Source organism: Indicator indicator, chromosome 2 (assembly GCF_027791375.1).
Source record: "Indicator indicator isolate 239-I01 chromosome 2, UM_Iind_1.1, whole genome shotgun sequence".
Lineage (NCBI taxonomy): Eukaryota > Metazoa > Chordata > Aves > Piciformes > Indicatoridae > Indicator > Indicator indicator.
In genome coordinates, this window is record NC_072011.1 from 20,760,669 (window position 1) to 20,780,459 (window position 19,791).

Consider the following 19,791-nt stretch of genomic DNA (forward strand, 5'->3'; position numbering starts at 1 on the left):
GACCTTTTTATATCTTTTAATACAACCACTATTAAAATTCTGAAGGGAAAGGAGAATATACATTCCAGTTAAAGAAAAAATTTGTCCCTACAATGCATAAAAAAATGATCAAGTGATGAAGGTCACTTAAATGCCATTCTACATGTCCCCTGGAACAGATCATTGGTAATAGCACCTGTCAAAGGCACAGTGCTTGACTGTTTTTTGACTGCTGCAATTAGTAGATTACTAGCACTAGAAGAAATTTAGATGTAAACAGAGCAGCTGTGATGTAGGAGGAGGATACACGGAAAAAGCAGTGATGACATCACCAGGCTGCTGCTTACTAGCTAGCATCAGAGATGTGTTTCTTCTTTGTGGCACTGGTCTCACATGACCACCATGATGTCTTCCAGTGGCTTTCTGGTCAGAGCAGGCACAGTAGCGTCTTTCTTGGGATAGCCAACAGGGAGCAGCAAGAGTAGCTTCTCATTTGCTGGGCGCTTTAGTAGTGTCCGGAGTTGGGGACCACAGTTGAGGGGTGTGGAGGTCACTGTGTATAGACCTGCATTCTACAGCAAGACAGACAGCAACAGAGTGATACAGAGGTCTGTGCTCTCATTTGTATCCATTGTTCCCACCAAACCTGTACACATTATCCTACTGATTAGCCCAGAAATGCTGCTTTGTTAGACTGCTGCAGGCTTTGAAACACCTGATTTACTAATAGCCTCAGCAGGACCACAGATGATGCCTGCTTTGCTTACAGACTTCACCCCAGCAACAGCACATTCTGCCTGGCATACCTGCATACTGTACAGCAGAAGCCTGCCTGCATTGCCCAGCGTGATGGGGGACCCATGAAGTTGAGAGGCAATTGTGAGGATATCACTGAAATATCATCCCATCGGGTTCATCTAGCTCACATGGAGAAATGCTCTGGTTGCCTCCACAGAGCTGGCAGGAAGATGTCTTACACTTTTGTGAGCATTTATTCCTGCTCAAAAGCTGTACCTCACAGGGACAGAGGCTCTGCCTCAGAAATTCTTACAGGAGTCTGTTGTCATCTCTCACAGTGGCCAATATTCCGGCTTATATCAAAACCCCAAAATAAGTCTATGTATCACCGCTCCCCTTACATGAAATCTCACAAAAAATGCTAAAAGATCAACAAATAATAAAGAGCTGAAAATATTCAAGATAAAACCACACAGCTCAGGTACTTCCTGAGAATTGCATGTGTGAATTTCAGTCTCTATCTCTATGTAATGAAAGAATTTGGTGGGTTTTGAGACATAAAAAATCAGCCAGGGAGAGGTGTTCAGGCAACAGGCCTCTCATGTTAAAGAAGTCTGTATGAAGAAGAAAAGAGCTAATAGTGGTGTGCTGAATGTTATTAGTCCTTCAGTGTTGTCAATTTATTACTAAGACCTGGGAAAGAAACAGTACTAAGGAGACTAACAGTTGGTAAGGATCCACAGAAATGCTACGTGATGGTGGGCTGGCTCAGGCAAAAGTGAGCCTTGTCACTTCTACTGCTTCTAACATGCTAGTGCTGGTTCTGCCCTATTCCCTGTGAATTCTCTTTGCTTTCAGCTCCATGGTGGGAAAACACAAAGCACTGTGCAGCTGCAGAGCAGCAACGCCCCAGCAATGTGCTTCTACACTGCTCACTTCTCGGATTTGCTAAGGAACAGCAATGCAAGAAGGGAAGTGTTACTCAAAACAGAATGGAGGAGGAATGTCAAGAAATTGGCCTAACATAAGAGGTGGCACCTTGCTGTTACCCTGCTGACGGACCAAGATAGCTATTGGAATAGCTTCACTATCTAAACACCTGTGTGAGTACATCAGAACTGAGCACTGCAAAACCACTGAGAAAATCCAACTGGCTGGTGTCAAACACGCTGAGCTTTAGAAGTCAGGTCACTTTCAGAAATACCTCAGAAAGACTTACTGAACAGGTACAGCCTGTTCTGTAAAATACATCCCTGCTTTCTGCCCCCACCCCAGCATTTATGTACTAAAAATTATTTGGGGTCAAACTGTATTTTAGTGATTAATGAAAAGAAGGGGCCAGGGCCAGTGTGGCATTGCACAGCCATGCTTGGGTAGTCTTCAGGCCATGTCAGTCCTGTTAGCATAAGGCAGGGGCCAAAGGCTGTGCCTTCAGTGACTGACAAATCTGGAAGTAAGCTGCATTACATTTTTCTTATTGTTAACTAGTACTGAGGATAGAAATCACCTTCTCAGATGTAGGTCTGTTCAGAATAAGTTCAAAACTCAAAACTAAGACACATTGCAGAAAATGGTGTAATCCAGGTGGCTTTTAGTGTTAAAATATAAATCGGGTTCTGCCTTCTTTTGGGGAGAATAGTCTTGGTATGTAATCCAAACTGATATATTGACTCCCAGTATGTTGATTCAGTCAACATACCTGCAGTGCAGCAAGCAGAATACCACAGGCAATGGAAACACTGATTTCATTGTAGTAGTGGGTCTTCTTTTTGCCATTTGGATGCCGCCCATATACCTGCTTGAAGATGAGGATCAGATACGGAGCAGTGTCCAAGTACTCTTTGATCCAGTTTGTTCTGCAAAAGAATAATGCTTAAGATGCTTATTTTGCAAACTTTTTGCTTTCCAATAAATCACATTTACTGTCTGCAAAGGGGCACTGAAGGTACAGGACAATTACAGCAGTAGACCAAAGCATAGAACATTTACTACAGAGGATTAAGTGTTATCAGCTTAAATAGAAACATTTCTTAAAAAAAAAATCAAACAAAACCAACTAAACAAACAAAAACACCCACACAAAACCCAAAACAAACAACCCCCCTGCCCAGAAAACCCAGCCAAACTACCACCACCAACACAAAAAAATCCCCAAAATCTAAACTTGAACAGAGTTCTCAATTTTAGCAGATTCAGGTGAGGAGTTGATGAACTTCACTCTGAAGAGAGGAATTGCATAAAAATAGGAAGCAGTTCTTGGCTTCTTATCTATGAAATGACCTCATGAGCACTTGCCTTCGAGATCATTTAACTCCTGGAATTTTGCAGGCTTGCAGCTCCATCTGTCACCCCAGTGACATTTTTTTTGTGATTGCAGGGAAAACTGCTGGCAGAAGAGTTCAAAATTTCTTGGTCTAAAGTATAAACCCAAGTATATTCTCACAGGAAAAACGTCATTCTATTTCTGCTTATTTCAGCCCTATCAAAATTCATTTGCTTTCAAATTTTTAGTGACACTATATACAATTATGATGTAGGATTTAGAAAAGAAAACAGATTCTCATTGTTCTCACTCAAAATATTGAAAAAATGCTATCTTTTAGTTGTTCACATAGCATAGACATTTACATAGCACATAAGCAAGTGAAATATAATAACATTATGAAACAAGTCTGAAATCAACCCTATAAAGCTTTGCACACATGCTTCCTTTGACAAGCCAAGACTCAGTAGATGCCTTCCTATTGTGTGAAGTCAGTCAGACTTTGGAGGGCACCTGGAACAATTAAATATTGCATAATTCAGCACTTGTATGCCCTGGTTAGTAGTAAAGATCCTAATGACTTTGGGAGGTTCATGGTTTGGCAAACAAAACTGGGATAAGAGTTACGGCAACAGAAGTTACATTAAAAAAAAAAAAAAAAAGTAGCTAAATTCTTGGGAAATGTTCAGGACAGAGAGCATATAATCCCTTTTACTAACCAATTTATGAACCAGGCACCAAAGCAGAATTCTACTCATAATTTAAAGACTTCCTTTGCAAACATGAATCTTAGAAAAATATTGAAAGTGAGAGGGAACAAGAATTGGCAAAGGACACTAGAAGAATTCAAGAAAAGTTTCTTTTTTCTTTTATAACTTCGGTTTTCTAAACTGTGGTGCTTTCAGTAAGATTCTCATCATCTTGAGAATCAAGACAAAACCATGCAACAGAGACGAGTGTGCTGAACATGTGAGTCACTTAATTCATCCTTCTTTTGGTAAGACTGAAGCACATAGTGAGGTTTTATTTTTTTATATATCAGTTGGGTGCTGCATCTCACCTGAACCTCAGAACAATGCAGCCAGAATGAACACAGAGGTAATAAATATTTTTTCCAGCTCCTGCTAGGTGGGAACCCTACTTTTCCCAAGCAGTAGTCTTTACTTCCCAGCTGTAAACTAGCAAAAGGACCACATTGTAATGACACTGGCAGCTCTCTGGCTGGAACAGTCTCTGACACCACCTTTCTTCTTCTTCTTCTGTGATCAGGACACAGGAAATATTTACAGCTGACCTCCTGAGCAGCACCAGAAAACTGGGGAGAGTCTAAGGAGCACAGACTTAAAAGAGCAATTTTTAAATGAGGTTTTGAAAATTGAGCTGACTATTTTCAGGTTTGGGGTTGTTGTTTTCCTTCCTGAAAATAAGTGAGAAGGGGAAAAAAAAAAAGGCAGTATGACTACAACTTCCCAGAATAGCCTTTCTTAGATTAAAACACAGATCTCTTCCAGCCCCTTAGCGAATAGACATTTTCATACCTCAACCTTTTCAGGTCATTAACCCATCTGTCTCCCATCCTTTTTCTGTAGTTGATTTCTTCTTCTTCTTCTACAATCTCACGAATCTTATGCTTTAGATATGAATCTTGCACTACCACAAAGGTCCAGGGCTCAGTGTGAGCTCCACTGGGTGAAGTACCTTAATATAAAAACAGGGAAAGATTAAAACCTAAGAAGGACAGTGAGCAGTGAGAGGTATCAGCTCTTCTTTGCAGGCTTTCAGGATGACCAACAGAACAATGAAAAAACAAATGGATAAGGTGGGAATTAAAGGACTGAGATGATTCTGCCAGACAATCCTACAACCCTGTTCTTTTCCTTCTCAAAGGCTGTGAAGTCCTATTCAATGACAGAGGTTAGTCCTTTCATACAGCCATCTTACAGGAAACCAAAATTAGAGGTCTGTAGAATTTTCTTCGTGCTTCTTATGATGAGGCAGTATTATGGTGCAGTATATGCACTCAGTGATGTTACTGCAAAACGTTATACCAAAAGAAACACGTTGTCCGAATATGCATCCAACTATGAGACAATTTTAGCTGATGGGCAAAGCTAATGGATTGCAGGGAATCAAGGCTAAGTGATCATCCACAGGAATCTCTTGCTGGCTAAGATGAGGAGCCGCATGATGCAGACATCTGCCATATTCAAGTTTGTTGTCCCAAAACCAGCTGGTGTGTGTAGGTGTGCACATAATCAAACCTGCACTTGCTCATTCAGTCCTGGTCATTACACACCTACACCACTGGAGAAGATTTTAACTGCCTAGAGGTTGAAAGCCAGAAGCTGAAGAATACAGTTATCTGTGCAGGTTCACAGATAATTAGGCTAAGGAGACTGTTTGGATCTCACACATTTTAAAAATATTTGAAGTTCTGGAACACACAGACACAGACACACACAATGTTTGCATATATAAGCACGATTTTAGTTTGGGAAACACTGAATAAGAAGCTTGACCTATCTTTTATATTAAAATGTGTTTCTACTGTGAGCCTTGACTTTCCTTGGGTTTGGGTAAGCATTGATGACACTTATGTTTTGCTTTGTTTGCTATTTCTCCACACAGCCCAAAGCTTTCAGGGTAACTAAGTACTTCATCTGCACTCCAGGCTTGTTCTCTTTGCTGCATTTGCCAAAACATGCTTAGTGTTTTAATTACTCGCAGCTAATTAGAGGAAGATGAAGAGTTGTTACACTGCTGTAACAAAGCTGCTTACATTTTTTTAAAGGGAAGACAATGCACCTCAAATGCTAAGAATCTTTGTTTTATTCACCTGCTAAAGATTACTGAACTTTAATGCAGCTTGTGAATTTTTTCTATACTATCAGCATCTGGTTTAACGAGGGTTAAAACTCTTCCTGGCTGAAGTCAATGTTACTAAAGCAGTGATGAGATTAGGCCAGGACATAAAAGTCACGTATTCTCAAAAAAAAAAAAAAAATCTGACATTCTGACAAATAACCTCTATCAAGGTCCTCAGCACAACACTCCAGTCATATGCAGTAAGGCCCTGGGACGGATGTTGAAAGGACTGGAAAAGATTTTTTTTCTAGACTGAAATTTTTTCCTCTTAATAAACCCCAGCCATTTAAGTCAATCAAAATATTTTACATGGCTGAGACAATTTCATCAATTTGTTTGGGGTAAATATCCTCATAATGCATGAAATTTTGAAGCACGTGAAGTACATGTTTAGTATTTTTGAGATGTCACACTAAGCTGTAAATAATTTTATTTTAAGTAACATCTTTTAAGGGTTGAAAATGAAATGTTTTGGTTTGTGCTGTTGAAATGCTCTTTTTCCCTTTTGGGTGCACTGCAAATACAAAGGAGTTGGGAAAACTCCACTCTAGTTCCCAGCATAAAGCTGTTCAAGCTGAGTAATTTCCAATCTATCAACAGGTACTCATTCATTACGGCTACAGGTGAACCTAGGAAAACCAACACCAAATGCCAGTTCCCTTGGCTTTTCCACATCGTTGCTACACAGTTGAACAGTAATGTTGATCCTTTCTCCTTTTTTCAGACCTTGAACCATTCACTGTCATACCTGCTGTTCTGATGACATTATCAATAACCTCTCTGGGGACCGGCTCATCACTAAGAAACCTGAGAGACCGCCTCTTGTTAAGAAGTTCATAAAACGCCTGTGACCTTTTAATCATTTCGGCCTCAGAGTAGCGTTCTGCAGAGAAGGGGACATGGGCAACATTTTCATCAAGTCCTTGCCAATCTTCATCAACCTCTGTAAGAAAATAAAAGTGGTTAGAGTATTTTTTTTTTCTGGAGAAAGCTGTTTATACCTTTGGCATTCGCTACTGTAGTGCACTTTGTCCCTCCTGCTTTGGTATACACTGCAGTTCCACACCACTGGAAAGGCAAAGTCTGAGGCTGCAGCTGACACAACTCATTGATCCCTAGCTCCAGCTACTGAATAAACAACTTGCTTAAATACCAAGAGGCAGGAGGGTCCTGGCTGTCTGTAGCAAGTGTGATCCACAAAAAAGTTATGTCCTTCTCTGCTTAAGTCTGCAAGCCTGCTTTAAAAATGGGTTACAAGTTGACACAGCAGTGGAAAGGTGGACAAGGTTTTAGCCCACTTTTCTCAGTAAGTAAACATGAACATGTTCCTGAGCATACTAATAATAAGAAAAAAAAGTTAAATTATTGAGGTTAAGGAGAGGGCTTAACTACCAATATGTGTAAAATTGCCTCTGAAGAGCTGAATGTCAGCTTCTTCCATATTCATGTTTCACAGCAGAAGCACTACAAGATTGGGCTCTGCGCACATGTGACTTTGTGGTTAAGTTCTTGATTTCATGATACTTTCAGCATAAGAGGAAATGGATGACAGGCATCTATGCTTAGGATAACAATATATCAAATGTAGGATATTTTATTTCTTGTCTTTAATTTAGGAACTCAAAATGGTTCCTCATTTCTCTTAAATCTGTCTCTGTGGCGTTTTTTATACCACAAAATACCTCTTCTGTTGTCTCTGAGATCTCCTCTTTCTCTTCTGCATTCCTAGAATCAGCAGAGCTAGCATTTTTTGCAACTGTGATATGGATGTTAAAGCCACTGACATTTTGAGTAGTCAATAGTATTGAGCAATCTGCTGCAGAGGGCTGAGTTAGGAAAAATTGTTCTAATTCTTTTTTCATCACCAATAGGCTATTATTCCAGAATCATAGCAATCTCTGTTGAAAATTCAAATGGCAATTATTTCTGTGTTTTAGTAGTATATAGTTGCCTTAGAAACCAGGCTGTTTTTTTGTTAATTTTATAAACAGCAGAGAGATATTCACAAGTGTGGCTCAGCGTGTGCAAAAGGCTGCAAAATATCCAGTTTCATATGCTGAATTGAAACAGAATTATTCTGGTCCCCAGACAACACAGATTTCATTTTGCATACCAGAAGTCACCCAGAAAATTTGTTTTGTTTAGCATTTCATGCCTGTGTTTAGCAACCTCAGCAACAGCCTGCAAGGACATGGATCCAGGGTAATGAAAAGCAATGAGCTGTTGCAAAAATTATTTTTGTGGCCATCTTGCAGACTTAAACTGAAAAAGGAATAGGATGCCTCTTCCTAATGTTCCTTTTGTGGTTTATGCTTAGTAAAGTACATTATTTACTACTCAATAGCAACCAGCTGACAAAGACTTGCCCTTTGCTAGGATTCCAGTGATCTCTTTCAGAAACTTCCACAACCCTTTTTTTGCTCTTTCTTCATCCTTCCAATCTTTTCCACACTACTCATAGGATGTCATTCTCAAGGACCACTACATAAAAGCCAATATGCAAAACCTTCCACAAAGAGAAGCTGAGACAATGGTTGCCAGCCATAGCATTTGAGAGAAAAAGTGATGACCCAAAAATGTATAGAAGTTGCCCATTGATATAGACAGGACAGAAAATCACAGAAGCTTTGGACACATAATATCTCCTGCAGACTTCTCTTAAAGGACTTCCAGAGAAGGCCCACAAGGATGATCAGAGGGCTGGAGCACCACTCCTATGGAGACAGATTGAGAGAGTTGGGGTCATTCAGTCTGGAGAAGAGAAGGTCTCCCAGGAGACCTTATTGTGGCCTTACAGTATCTGAAGGGGGCCTACAAGAAAGCTGGGGAGGGACACTTTAAGATGTCAGGTAGTGATAGGACTAGGGGAAATGGAGCAAAACTAGAAATGGGTAGATTCATATTGGATATTAGGAAAAAGTTCTTCACCATAAGGGTGGTGAGACACTGGAACAGATTGCCCAGTGAGGTGGTGGAAGCCCCATCCCTGGAGGTTTTTAAGGCCAGGCTGGATGCAGCTCTGGACAACCTGATCTAGTGTGAGGTGTCCTGCCCATGGCAGGGGGCTTGGAACTGGATGATCTTTGAGGCCCCTTCCAACCCTGACAATTCTGTGACGCAAAGGCCTGGCAGCTGGGTAACCTTCTGAAACCATCTTGATTGGCCCAATAAAATTAATTGTCCCCCTCCAAAACCAACTTTTGCATACAAGTACTCAAACTACAAGAAAGACATTTGGTGCTGAACTGATATTTCGCAGTTACACAGAATGATGCACATCTTCACTTAATCCACAGGCACTCATGTAAGAGGAGGTTTTAAATGGGAGCAATATTTTCCTCATGATAACAAAAAAACACCTGAAATAAGCTGAAGCTGTGCAGTATTTATCAGATGGCAGAATTTGACCAGAAAACTCAACTGAAAGTAGGCATTGTCTTGTTGAAAATTTCAGGTCAGTCTGTAGCATTCGTGCTTATGTCACAGAATCACAGAATCAATAAGGTTGGAAAAGACCTCAAGGATCATCAAAGTCCAACCTGTCACCCAAGACCTCCTGACTATCTAAACCATGGCACCAAGTATCACGTCCAATCCCCTCTTGAACACCTCCAGGGATGGCGACTCCACCACCTCCCTGGACATTCCAAGGACTAACAACTCTCTCTGTGAAGAACTTTCTCCTCACCTCAAGCCTAAACTTCCCCTGGAGCAGCTTGAGACTGTGTCCTCTTGTTCTGGTGCAGGTTGCCTGGGAGAAGAGACCAACCCCCTCCTGGCTACAACCTCCCTTCAGGTAGTTGGAGACAGCAATGAGGTCTCCCCTGAGCCTCCTCTTCTTCTCCAGGCTAAATAATCCCAGCTCCCTCAGCCTCTCCTTGTAGGGCTTCTGTTCAAGGCCTCTCACCAGCCTCGTTGCCCTTCTCTGGACACGTTCAAGTATCTCAATGTCCTTCTTAAATTGATGAGCCCAGAAATGGACACAGTACTCGAGGTGCAGCCTAACCAGTGCTGAGTACAGGGGCAGAATGACTTCCCCGCTTCTGCTGGCCACACTATTCCTGATGCAGGCCAGGATGCCATTGGTCTTCTTGGCCACCTGGGCACACTGCTGGCTCATGTGCAGCCTACTGTCAACCAGTACCCCCAGCTCCCTTTCTGCCTGGCTGCTCTCCAGCCGCTCCGTCCCCAGCCTGTAGCACTGCGTGGGGTTGTTGTGGCCAATGAGCTTTAGCGACCACCCCTGTTCATTTCACAAGTTTACAATGTTGAGTGCCCTGGGAAATAGAAACATACTATTTCCAGCTCAAATAAAACTCCAGAACCCAAGGGGTTTTATGGGCTCTGACTATTTACTTTCTTATGATGAGGTATTAATCAAAATTCAGAAAGTAGGAAATGGCATACATCCGACGTACCATACTTTTTATTCAGCTGCTGATGGAGACTTGAGACTGGCTCCCAAGGCCAACTCGGGTCACCATTTGTCTAATGTCATTGCAAAACTATTCACAATCATTTTGAGATATAGATACTGAGGGTGGTCTCAAAAATATGGAAAATGTTTACAAAGGTTTGTTAAATCAGAGCAAAGGCTGGAAGAAATCTGTGTAATCTCTGTACCTGGTTTTGAAACACAGTGAGAAGGTGGCCAGGTAGGTGATAAACCATAAATACATAGATGAATGATGAAGGACAGAAGCATGAAGAGCAAGATTAAATTACTTATACGGATGAGGCTAGTCACCAAGATTTGGATAATGTACTTAATCTAGAAAGGATGTTGCTTGTGGCCAGCTGAGTGCAGAGGCCTAGACAGCAAACTGGATTAGCTACCAGTGCATGGAGAGGCCATGAAACAAAATGTGATGAGAAGGGAAGAATGAAAATGCAATAACAACAATGGTAGCCACTTTGAGTGGTGCAGGAAGCATATAAATAAGAAATTAAAAACAAACAAACAAACAAAACCAACCAGCCCAAAAAACAGGTAATAAGTGATGCTGTGACAAGACTGTAAAGAAATAAAAACGTAGCATGGCTTCAAAAAGGTTGCTTTTTGAGATGCGCTGTCTTCTGGGTAGTGTGAAGCCTATAAAGGCCCCCAAGGTTACATCTAGACCAGAACACATCTTTGAGAGAGTGATATTGCCTCAACTAGATAACAGAAATACAGAGCAGTAGGGGTGGAAGTGACCTCTAACTTGCCTGCTAAAGCAGGGTCACCTAGAGCAGATTGCACAGGAACATATTCAAGAGGGTTTTGAGTATGTCCAGAAAAGGCAACTCCACATCCTCTCTGGGCAGCCTGTTCCAGTGCTCCATCACCCTCCAAGAAGGTATTCTGCAGATTTAAGTGAAACCTCCTGTGTTCTAGTTTATGCCCATTGCCTCTTGTCCTGTCACTGGGCACTACTGAAAAGAGTCCAGCCCCATGCTCTGGACCTTTAGATACTTATAAGTATTGATAAGATCCTCTCTCAGTCTTCACTTTTCCAGGATAAACAGCCCTGGGTCCCTCAGCCTCTCCTCATAACAGGGATGTTCCAATCTCCTAATCATCTTTTGTAGCCTGCTGCTGAACTATCTCCAATGGTTTCTTATCTCTCGAACTGGGGGAGCCCAGAACTGGACACAATGCTCCTGATGTGGCTTTACTAGAGCAGAGTAGAGGGGAAGGAGAGCTTCCCTCAGTCTACTGGGCACACTCTTGTTAATTCACCCCAGAATATTATTTGCCTTCTTGCCACAAGGACACATTACCTCCTTGTGGATCTACCAGAATTCCCAGGTTCTTCTCTGCAGTGCTGCTTTCCTGTGAGCCATCCCTCCATGTCTCTGTAACTACAATGACCATGGCTCTGTCTGGTTCTTCCTGCTTATTCCCCAGGCTGCAATCATTGGTATATAGGCATTTCAGAGAAGTAACTGAGCATAAAGGTTTCCCTGGAGGAGTGCAAGTGGATCCACCATAACTATATACACCCTTGAAGTGGTTGGCCTTCTGGTTATCACCTTGGAAAGCAGCTAAGGAACATTTGTCACTGCTCTGGTTGGTCTTGTATATTCCCTAGTTAGATGTGATGGCATGAGTATTGCCATCTTGGACCCTGCCCCTGCAAATCCTTCCGTTTAAAGCCCACCTCACCAACTTGACAAGCCTACTACCAAAGATCCCCTTGTCTTTTCTAGACAGATGTATTCCACCCCTCCCTAATAGCTTATAGTCATCAAAGAATGTATTCTTGTCATAAAAGCCAAATCCATCGTGACAGAATTGGCCATGTAGCCAGAAGTTTATTTGCATAATAAGACAATTTCTGTCTGCCCCCTTTCCTCCAACTGGAGGTAAAGACAACTTGGGCACCAGTATATTACGCTTGCACCCCCAAGGCTTTATAGTCTTCCTTGATTCTGCCTAGGTTAGGAAGGTAACTTCAGATAACTTCATTGTTATGCATAGGTTTCCAGGTAGGGACTGAAGAGGAAATACTTTAATACTAGAAACCAGGCTTCCCAATTGAAGTGTCAAATATCTTTATCAAATAACTGCTCTTGGTACAGTGAGTCTTCTAGCTTTAGTTTCAGTAAGAAGAGAGGACTTAACAGGAAAAAAAAAAAAAAGAAAGAAAGTGCCCCTAAACTGAGATTATCAGTTCATTCAATTCAATTGACTAAGTGAAAGGTAAGGAAAAGCATGTATATAACTGTGGCTGACAATGTTTAAGAGATCAAACTTGACAAAAATAAGGGATTAAGGAAAACTAAGTTGGAGACTCAGTCTGAAGAATTCAGGGATCAGGACACAAAGCCATTTGGCATTTCTTTAAACCGGAGGTATAAAAATAATAGATGTAACTGGTTGAATAAACATCCCAATTAAATGATCTATAGGCAACTAGGAATGGAAGAACAGGATTAGTTAGCATAGAAACCTAGACTTTGTAAAGACAGGAAGTATAGAATTTGAAGTACTCCCCAAGGTCAAACTGAGTTAAACTTTGAGAGGTATGCTTGCTTGTTTGGTGGTGAGATTTTTCCCCATGTAAGTAGAAAAGAAGAAAAGAAGTGAAGCTGCTGCTGTGTGATCAAGATGGTTCAACTTAACAGCATGGTGGGGAAAGAAAGAGTATTTTCAATTATTTTGGACATGGAACAAAGGTGGAGTTTCTAGTGAGAAAAAAGTGTAGTATCACCATATCTAACCTTAGGTTTTGTAAACAAAACTTTAATACACTCAAAACAGGAACATTGGATAAGGCAGAAGAAGAACCCAGAAGTGAGAGAACTAACACACAAAACCAAACTCTGCTGGCAACCTTTTTTTTTTTTTTTCTAAATAAGTTCATCTATTATTTATTCTTTTCCACCATGTGTCGACCATTCATTTGTAGCAGTTAACATTATCCATATGCTAAGCTAAAATCATTAGCAGCACCATCTGGTTAGTGTATGCTCTCTATATCTTTAATTGCTGTGTTTAGACATATTTCTCTTTGTTTGGTCACGTTATACAATACTACAAATGTCTTGTTTACACCTCTGTGCATTCTGTCACCTGATGGACAACAGATACCCTGCTAGTCAGTCTATTATCTTATTAGTGACTTTCTCAAAATTGCCATCAATTCTGGTTTACATGACAACAGTCATCAGGCTTCCTTGTTTTTAATCAAATCTGAAATAGTTTTGGCTCAGACAACCCAAATGAAATCTTATTTTAAAAGTAATATTTCTCTAACTCTAACAGAAATTCCTCTCTGGATACATTTTAGGATAAAGGTTGTGTTCTTCCCAGCAGTTCATATGGAAGGTGTCCTGGTTTGAGCTAGGAGCAATTCTGTTCAGTGATTTTTCTTTTCAACTAAGACTCTTCTAAGTAACAAATGTTTTGCAGTTAAGGGCATCCTTTTGCAGACAATGTCTGCTTCTGTAAGTGATAACACTTCAGGTTTATGGTCAGTAATCCTAAGCAAAAGAAGTATTAGGTAGAAGACATAGAGCCTGGAAGAAAGAAGCCAGCATCAAAATTTATGAAAATTACCTCAAATTGGAATATAGTTGCAGAAGGTTTCTAAAGACCTTCAAAGGAATGGAGTGGTTGTTGTATAAAGAGAAGAATTGGTGGTTTAGTTAGTAAAAGGAAAGCTAAGAATAATCTGATTGCTTTCTATAAATCAGTGGAGGATAGACACTGGGACTGGGATAGAACAGGAAAAACAGGTATAGATTAGCATTAAATAAGTTTAATTTAAAGATGGCAGCTAGAAGAGGATTTTTTAACCCATAATACAAAGTTCTGGAAGTAAGGTTAAAAGAAAGAGGATCGAAAAGGGCCAGTTTTCATGTTCATTCATCTGGTTGGAGGTGTTTGCAGCAGTTAGGAGGTAACACAATGATGCATCAGGGTCATGTAAGTCTCATGTTCCTAAATGACGCAAAGCATGAACTGTCATTGAATTGGAAAATTAAACTGCTGCTGCCTCATTCATGTCAGTGGTATTATTAAAAGACTGGAGAAGTCCTCAGTCCTGGGATAAGAGAAAATATATCTAAGTGGGAGAGGTCTGTTATAATAAATATCATGAGCAATGAGCGATGCATTTTTAGAAAAGGTGGAACATTTTGTACACTTCTTTGTAGTCTTTAAGCAGAATACATGACCAAAGCCCCCAAAATTAAATACATAGTAGTAAGATGTCTTTGCTATTAGTCTCTGCAACTGTTCTCCAAAGTAACATGGGTACAAATAAAATTCAACCTCATCCTCCACACCACCATAAAATGGGTCTGTATTTACCTTACCCATTGTATTGATTTGAATGTATGACCAAGAAAGAGGCCATTCTCACAGAATCACAGAATGTTAAGGGTTGGAAATGACCTCCAGAGATTGATTCCAGCCCCCCTGCCAAAGCAGGATCACTTAGGGCAGGCTGCACAGGAATGCATTCAGGTGGGTTTTGAAAGTCTCCAGAGAAGGAGACTCCATAATCTCTCTGGACAGCCTGTTCCAGTGCTCCATCACCCTCACCATAAAGAAGTGTCTCCTTGTGTTGAGGTGGAACCTGCTTGTGCCCATTGTTCCTTGTCCTATCACTGGGCACCACCAAAAGGAGACTATCATCTTCATCTTGACCCCTGTCCCCCAGATATTTATAGAGATTGATAAGACCCCTTCTCAGCCTTCCCTTCTCAAAACTAAACAGTCCCAGTTCTCTCAGTCTTTCTTCATAATACAATGAGCAATAAGCTCCTTGGGCTAAAGACAGAACTTGTATTTGCAGCAGTCCAAATCTAATTGTGGAAACCTGAAAGAGTGGAAGATGAGGTACCACCACTTTCGGATCAGATGTCCACCATTAGAAGAGAGCCCTTGTGACTCACCATTCAAGACAAGGCTGTCTAATTGCTAATCACACATAGCCCAGTGCAAGACAGGACCGGATACACACACATACAGACTGTTCTTGCCAATCCACAGCACAACCACCTCTTATTCTGGATCTCACAAAGGAAAACATTGCAAGACAGATGGGTAGGCAAGCAAATCTGAAATATTGCCAGGTAAGAGGTTAAAAAATGGGCTGCATGAATGCTTCAAAGAATGGGGGTTTGGCTGCTGGTCCTTCATGCCCTGAAAAACATCCTTCTCTTCAGCTACTGAAAACATAACACAGACAAGCTTGGGAGAACTTTGACCTCACCCTTCTACCTTTCACTGTCAGTAAGTGACTCTACTGAGCCTGCCCAAGCAGTTCAGCTAATTACACTGACTGCTTTGCTGCTCAAAGGTATGCCCCTCTCAGGGAAAACATCCCTGCTAGTGCCACTTGAGGAATGGTTCATGCACTGATGTCACTTGAGTAAGTTCAGTGCTTTTCTTTACAGAGCACTTGTCTACTGGCAAAGCACTATCAGTTTGGTTATGAACACATATTGGAAGGCTTGGTGTTCAGGGGCCCCTTCCTGTCAGGAGGCTATTTAAAATACACCTTCTTTACCTATGTCACTCTAGCTTTAGACAAGGCCTTAAAAATGTTTCATCTCACCTAACTCAAATAAAGTACAATGCATCAGTGAAGTGGCAGAATTTATGCAGCAGGTCAAATTTTCTTTACCATTAAAAAATCTTTGTTTACATCCATGTTTTTATTTCAACGTTTAATGCAGTCAATGAAAATTTTAACACTGACAACAAGGTGAGTATGTTTTGATCCTTAGTTATAACATTAGCAGAAGAGCAGACCCTTACCAAAATGGCCATATTCTCTTCTCACTTAGGCTGGGATATCACCTGCTGAAGAAAAAAATCCCTAAGCATGATGCAATTGTTTTAATTTTCCTAGAGATAAGAAACATGCCTGTTTTGCAAAGAGGTTTGTTGGAATCACAAACCATTAAGGGAAAGATGATTATTTGAACATTGTTAAAAGCAACATAGTAAGAAAATCTAATTTAATTTTGGCTGACATGGTACATTGAGAGTAGTTTTATTTAAAAAGAAATAAATCTCCTTTTATCAGCTCCATAAATGTGTCTGTATTTTGTTAGCAATTTTAAAATGGTACAGTTTTGAATGTAGCACCTGAAGGAAAGGAAAAGCAACTAAAGTATAAAAGAATAATATTTTATATACAGAGTGGTGGCAGTGACACTCCTTGTTAAATAAATAAACAATATGTTTGTTTATTTAGATCCAATTTTTAAATGGAGAGAAAGAGCTCTAGTCAAAGATGTCACTGGTAATTCACAGATTGTAACTTGAACTACCTACAGGAATGTTAATTTGCAGCAATTTAACTGAGCTAATAAGCTATTAGTGACAAAGGAAATATAGGATAATTTTATATAGAATCTATTTTGCATTGAAGAGTGAAGAATACAACATAAGAGCTACTTCTTATAGAAATTGTGTATATTTGGGGAATTGTTCACATGGTTTAAAATGTTCCAAGTATTAGCTGTTTCTGGAAACTTATAGACAACTCTAATTCAAAGTACACTGAACATGGAGAAAATAAAAAGGCAATAATGGTTCTTAGAAATATGCATACAGGCAGAAAAACAATTTAAGTTTCAAGAATTCTAGAAGCAGACTCAACGGAATGCATCACTGTGGGACAAAAAATCCCCCACAAAAATCCTTTGAAAACAACTTGAATAAGAAAAAAAAGGCTGCATTGACTGCAAAGGTAAAAACATCATACAATAGAACTCTGAAGATTTTTAATTCATGAAGAAATAAAGGGGTGTTAGAGAGGACAGCCAGGAAGCAAAAAGAAGGAAAGCAACAGACTTTTGTCTGAAGTGTGAATCAGAAATCAATACTGAAACAAGAAAGGGCCTCTGTACAGGTTCGAATATGCACCTGAGTGAACAGATTAGCATCATCACCACATTTTGTTCTTAACTATTCAATCAGCATAGCTCTCAAATGATCCCAGTGCTAATCCAGATACAGCTTTCATGGACATTCTCAGAAGTCACAGAAGGAGGACTTTTTTAATAACTGTAATAAACCCATCTCCAACTTTTCTGGGGATGCTGAGACCAAATATATAACACTGGACGGTAAAGTGGGGTGAGATGTCTATAAAATCAGCTTGCAGAAACTCTGCTAAGGTCTTTCCTTTGCTCCTTTTAATCAGGTCTGGGAAAGGGCTGGGGGAAATTCAGCAGTATCTCCTTCCTTTCCCTCCGTTGTCTATGGAGTCCATCATAGATCTGTGATCTGCTGTGCAGAGGGACAGAGAAGGGTCTTTGAAAATGCATTTTCTTTTTGCACTCTAACCTGTGGTATCTGGAGGAAACAGCAATTTACACCAAGAGCAATATGACATGAGGAAAGCCTCTTCTCAGAGAGCTGAAAAGCTCAGACCACAGCAGCAGCATAGCATGATGCAATGCTATCACTGTATAGAAATCCAGAAGATCACATTTACTTTACTCAATTCAGCAGACTGAATCAAACAGCAAAAGTGTTCAAATGGATAGGATTATTCTTACCTTCTTCCTCTAATTGGTGGTCAGTGCCATCTTTTAAATCCTCATCTACCCATGGGCGAGATAGAGGCTTGCTTTTAGTCTCATGCTTTTCCTTCTCTTCATTAGTCTTCTTCAGTATTACTCCAATCAAAACACATATAACGGCTATGAACACTGGAGTTAGGGAAGAAAAGAGTGCCATGACTGTTGTCAATGCAGAGCCCTCCTTCCAAGTTCAGTAGTTTCTCTGCAAAAGAAGAGGATGAAGAGAGCAAAACAGGAATAACCAGAAAGGGGTGGACCCAAGGTTTAGCCTTTGATCCTATCCTGCCTTTGCTTTTCAGCCACCGCCCCCACGATCTCATCTGTGATTTGCTCCCAGGGTTGAGGAGAACCAGGCTTATATATTTTCTGGAAAGCAACTGCTTATAAATGGTAAGCAGAGGCCATACATACCAGACTAAGGCAAAACATGTCTCCCCACTCATTTTTATTGTTATGATGATCTCAGTAACCTTGCTGGTAGCAAGGATTATGAGAAAGTCAAGTGGGAATGTGACTTTTAAAACCTGATGGCATCGCTTCAATGTTTAACTGGTAGAATCAGTCATAGTGCACATATCCTCTGAATACCAACAACTGAGTATCAGCTTGCAGCACCACCCTTGGCCATGTAAATGAGTCATTAAAACAGTTGAGCAAAGTGGCAGCATTTCCTCCACATGAAACATGAATGAGATGATTGACGGAACTCTGTATTCATCCTGGGTGTTCTGGGGGAAGAAAAAAGAAGAATTTGAGGAATCAAGGTAAAAAATATTCAAGGCCTGAGTATCTCACTGTGGTGAATTTTACAACTGTGATTCAGCTATCTTGTCAAAGAAGGATTATATAGTAATAGGATTCTGCCCTAGTCCAAGAAAGGTCAATGTCTAAATGCTTAACCCATTTTTACCTCAATCAGCTGCTTGGGAACTGAGTCAGCACAGCTGCACTGAATCTGTGTCTTTATCTGGGACTGTCGGGACTTACTAGGTAATGAAATGTTTGATGGTAATGAGTGCTGAGAGGCGTGCAGGGTACAGGGGTACTGACTGCATGGAGTCAGCAGTACCCATTAGCCCTTTTTTAGCACTGGCTAAGCACCAGCCCTGTGAAGCCTTATCTTGTGATGCACAGAGCCAGCTCTGAAGTCTTCACATCCTTTGCAAATTCATCTGGATAAACCTACCCAAGGTAAGCGGGAGCATTTTGTGGCTGTAGCTGTTCCAGGAGATGGTGCGTCCCAGGGTCCTGTTATGTCATGCACCACAACTGGCACCTGCTATGGGGGCATTGCAGTTCATGTTGTAGAAAGACTGGTCTGTGCTGAAAAAGCAAGAGAAGCATTACAGAAGGTTGAATGCTATTATTTAAAATAACTACCTGTGGGACTTTGTAATCTCTCACTATTCTGGAGCAATTTTAGTTTTCTTGGAGGTGATGAGATATTGTGGGATTACTGCCCAGTTTACAGTGGAGAAGGAATGTAGATTAATTTAGTATGCTTTGGGAGAAAGGTCAAGATGCTTAGAACCAAGACATGTCTATGCTGTCTCGGGGAATGAAGATCTGTGAAGCTGGCCTGCCAAGCAGCTGAAGGAGAGAGATTTGTGAATTTAAAATGGCCCTGTTTTGGCTACAGCTAATGAAGCAAGGCTAAACCAATAAAAACAGATATTGAGGCTATAGTGCCTGAGCAAAAATCTTTGCTTAATTAACTGCAATTCTAATATTAAAGTCGACATCTTTCAGCATGATAATGAGCCAAACAGAGCACACACTAAACATATATGACTGTGTTACTCAACTCTCCACCCAAAACATGCTACATGTCACCTAGGAGGCAGAGACAGCCAGGGTTAGAAATATCTCTTCTGGAAGGGAAAAACTGTGAATTTTAGTGGAAAGGAGGACAG

At 40.6% G+C, this 19,791-nt stretch overlaps 1 protein-coding gene across 1 annotated transcript; it reads right to left on the reverse strand.

Moving 5' to 3' along the window:
• Positions 1-368: 368 nt before the first annotated feature.
• Positions 369-18,105, reverse strand: IYD (iodotyrosine deiodinase). The gene is made up of 5 exons (XM_054399137.1): positions 17,855-18,105; positions 6,594-6,788; positions 4,519-4,678; positions 2,417-2,573; positions 369-551 (listed from the first exon to the last, which is right to left on the reverse strand). Exons 1-5 carry the CDS (start codon positions 18,033-18,035, stop codon positions 369-371), a joined length of 876 nt encoding a protein of 291 aa, XP_054255112.1. The 5' UTR covers positions 18,036-18,105.
• Positions 18,106-19,791: the final 1,686 nt, after the last annotated feature.

Excerpts from the sequence above, each read along its gene's own strand:
- IYD (XM_054399137.1), bottom strand. The coding sequence starts at position 18,035 with ATGGCACTCTTTTCTTCCCTAACTCCAGTGTTCATAGCCGTTATATGT. Across the intron at positions 4,679-6,593 it reads TAATGTCATCAGAACAGCAG|GTACTTCACCCAGTGGAGCT; the intron begins GTATGACAGTGA and ends TTTTATATTAAG. Across the intron at positions 552-2,416 it reads TTCTGCTTGCTGCACTGCAG|AATGCAGGTCTATACACAGT; the intron begins GTATGTTGACTG and ends GTCTTGCTGTAG.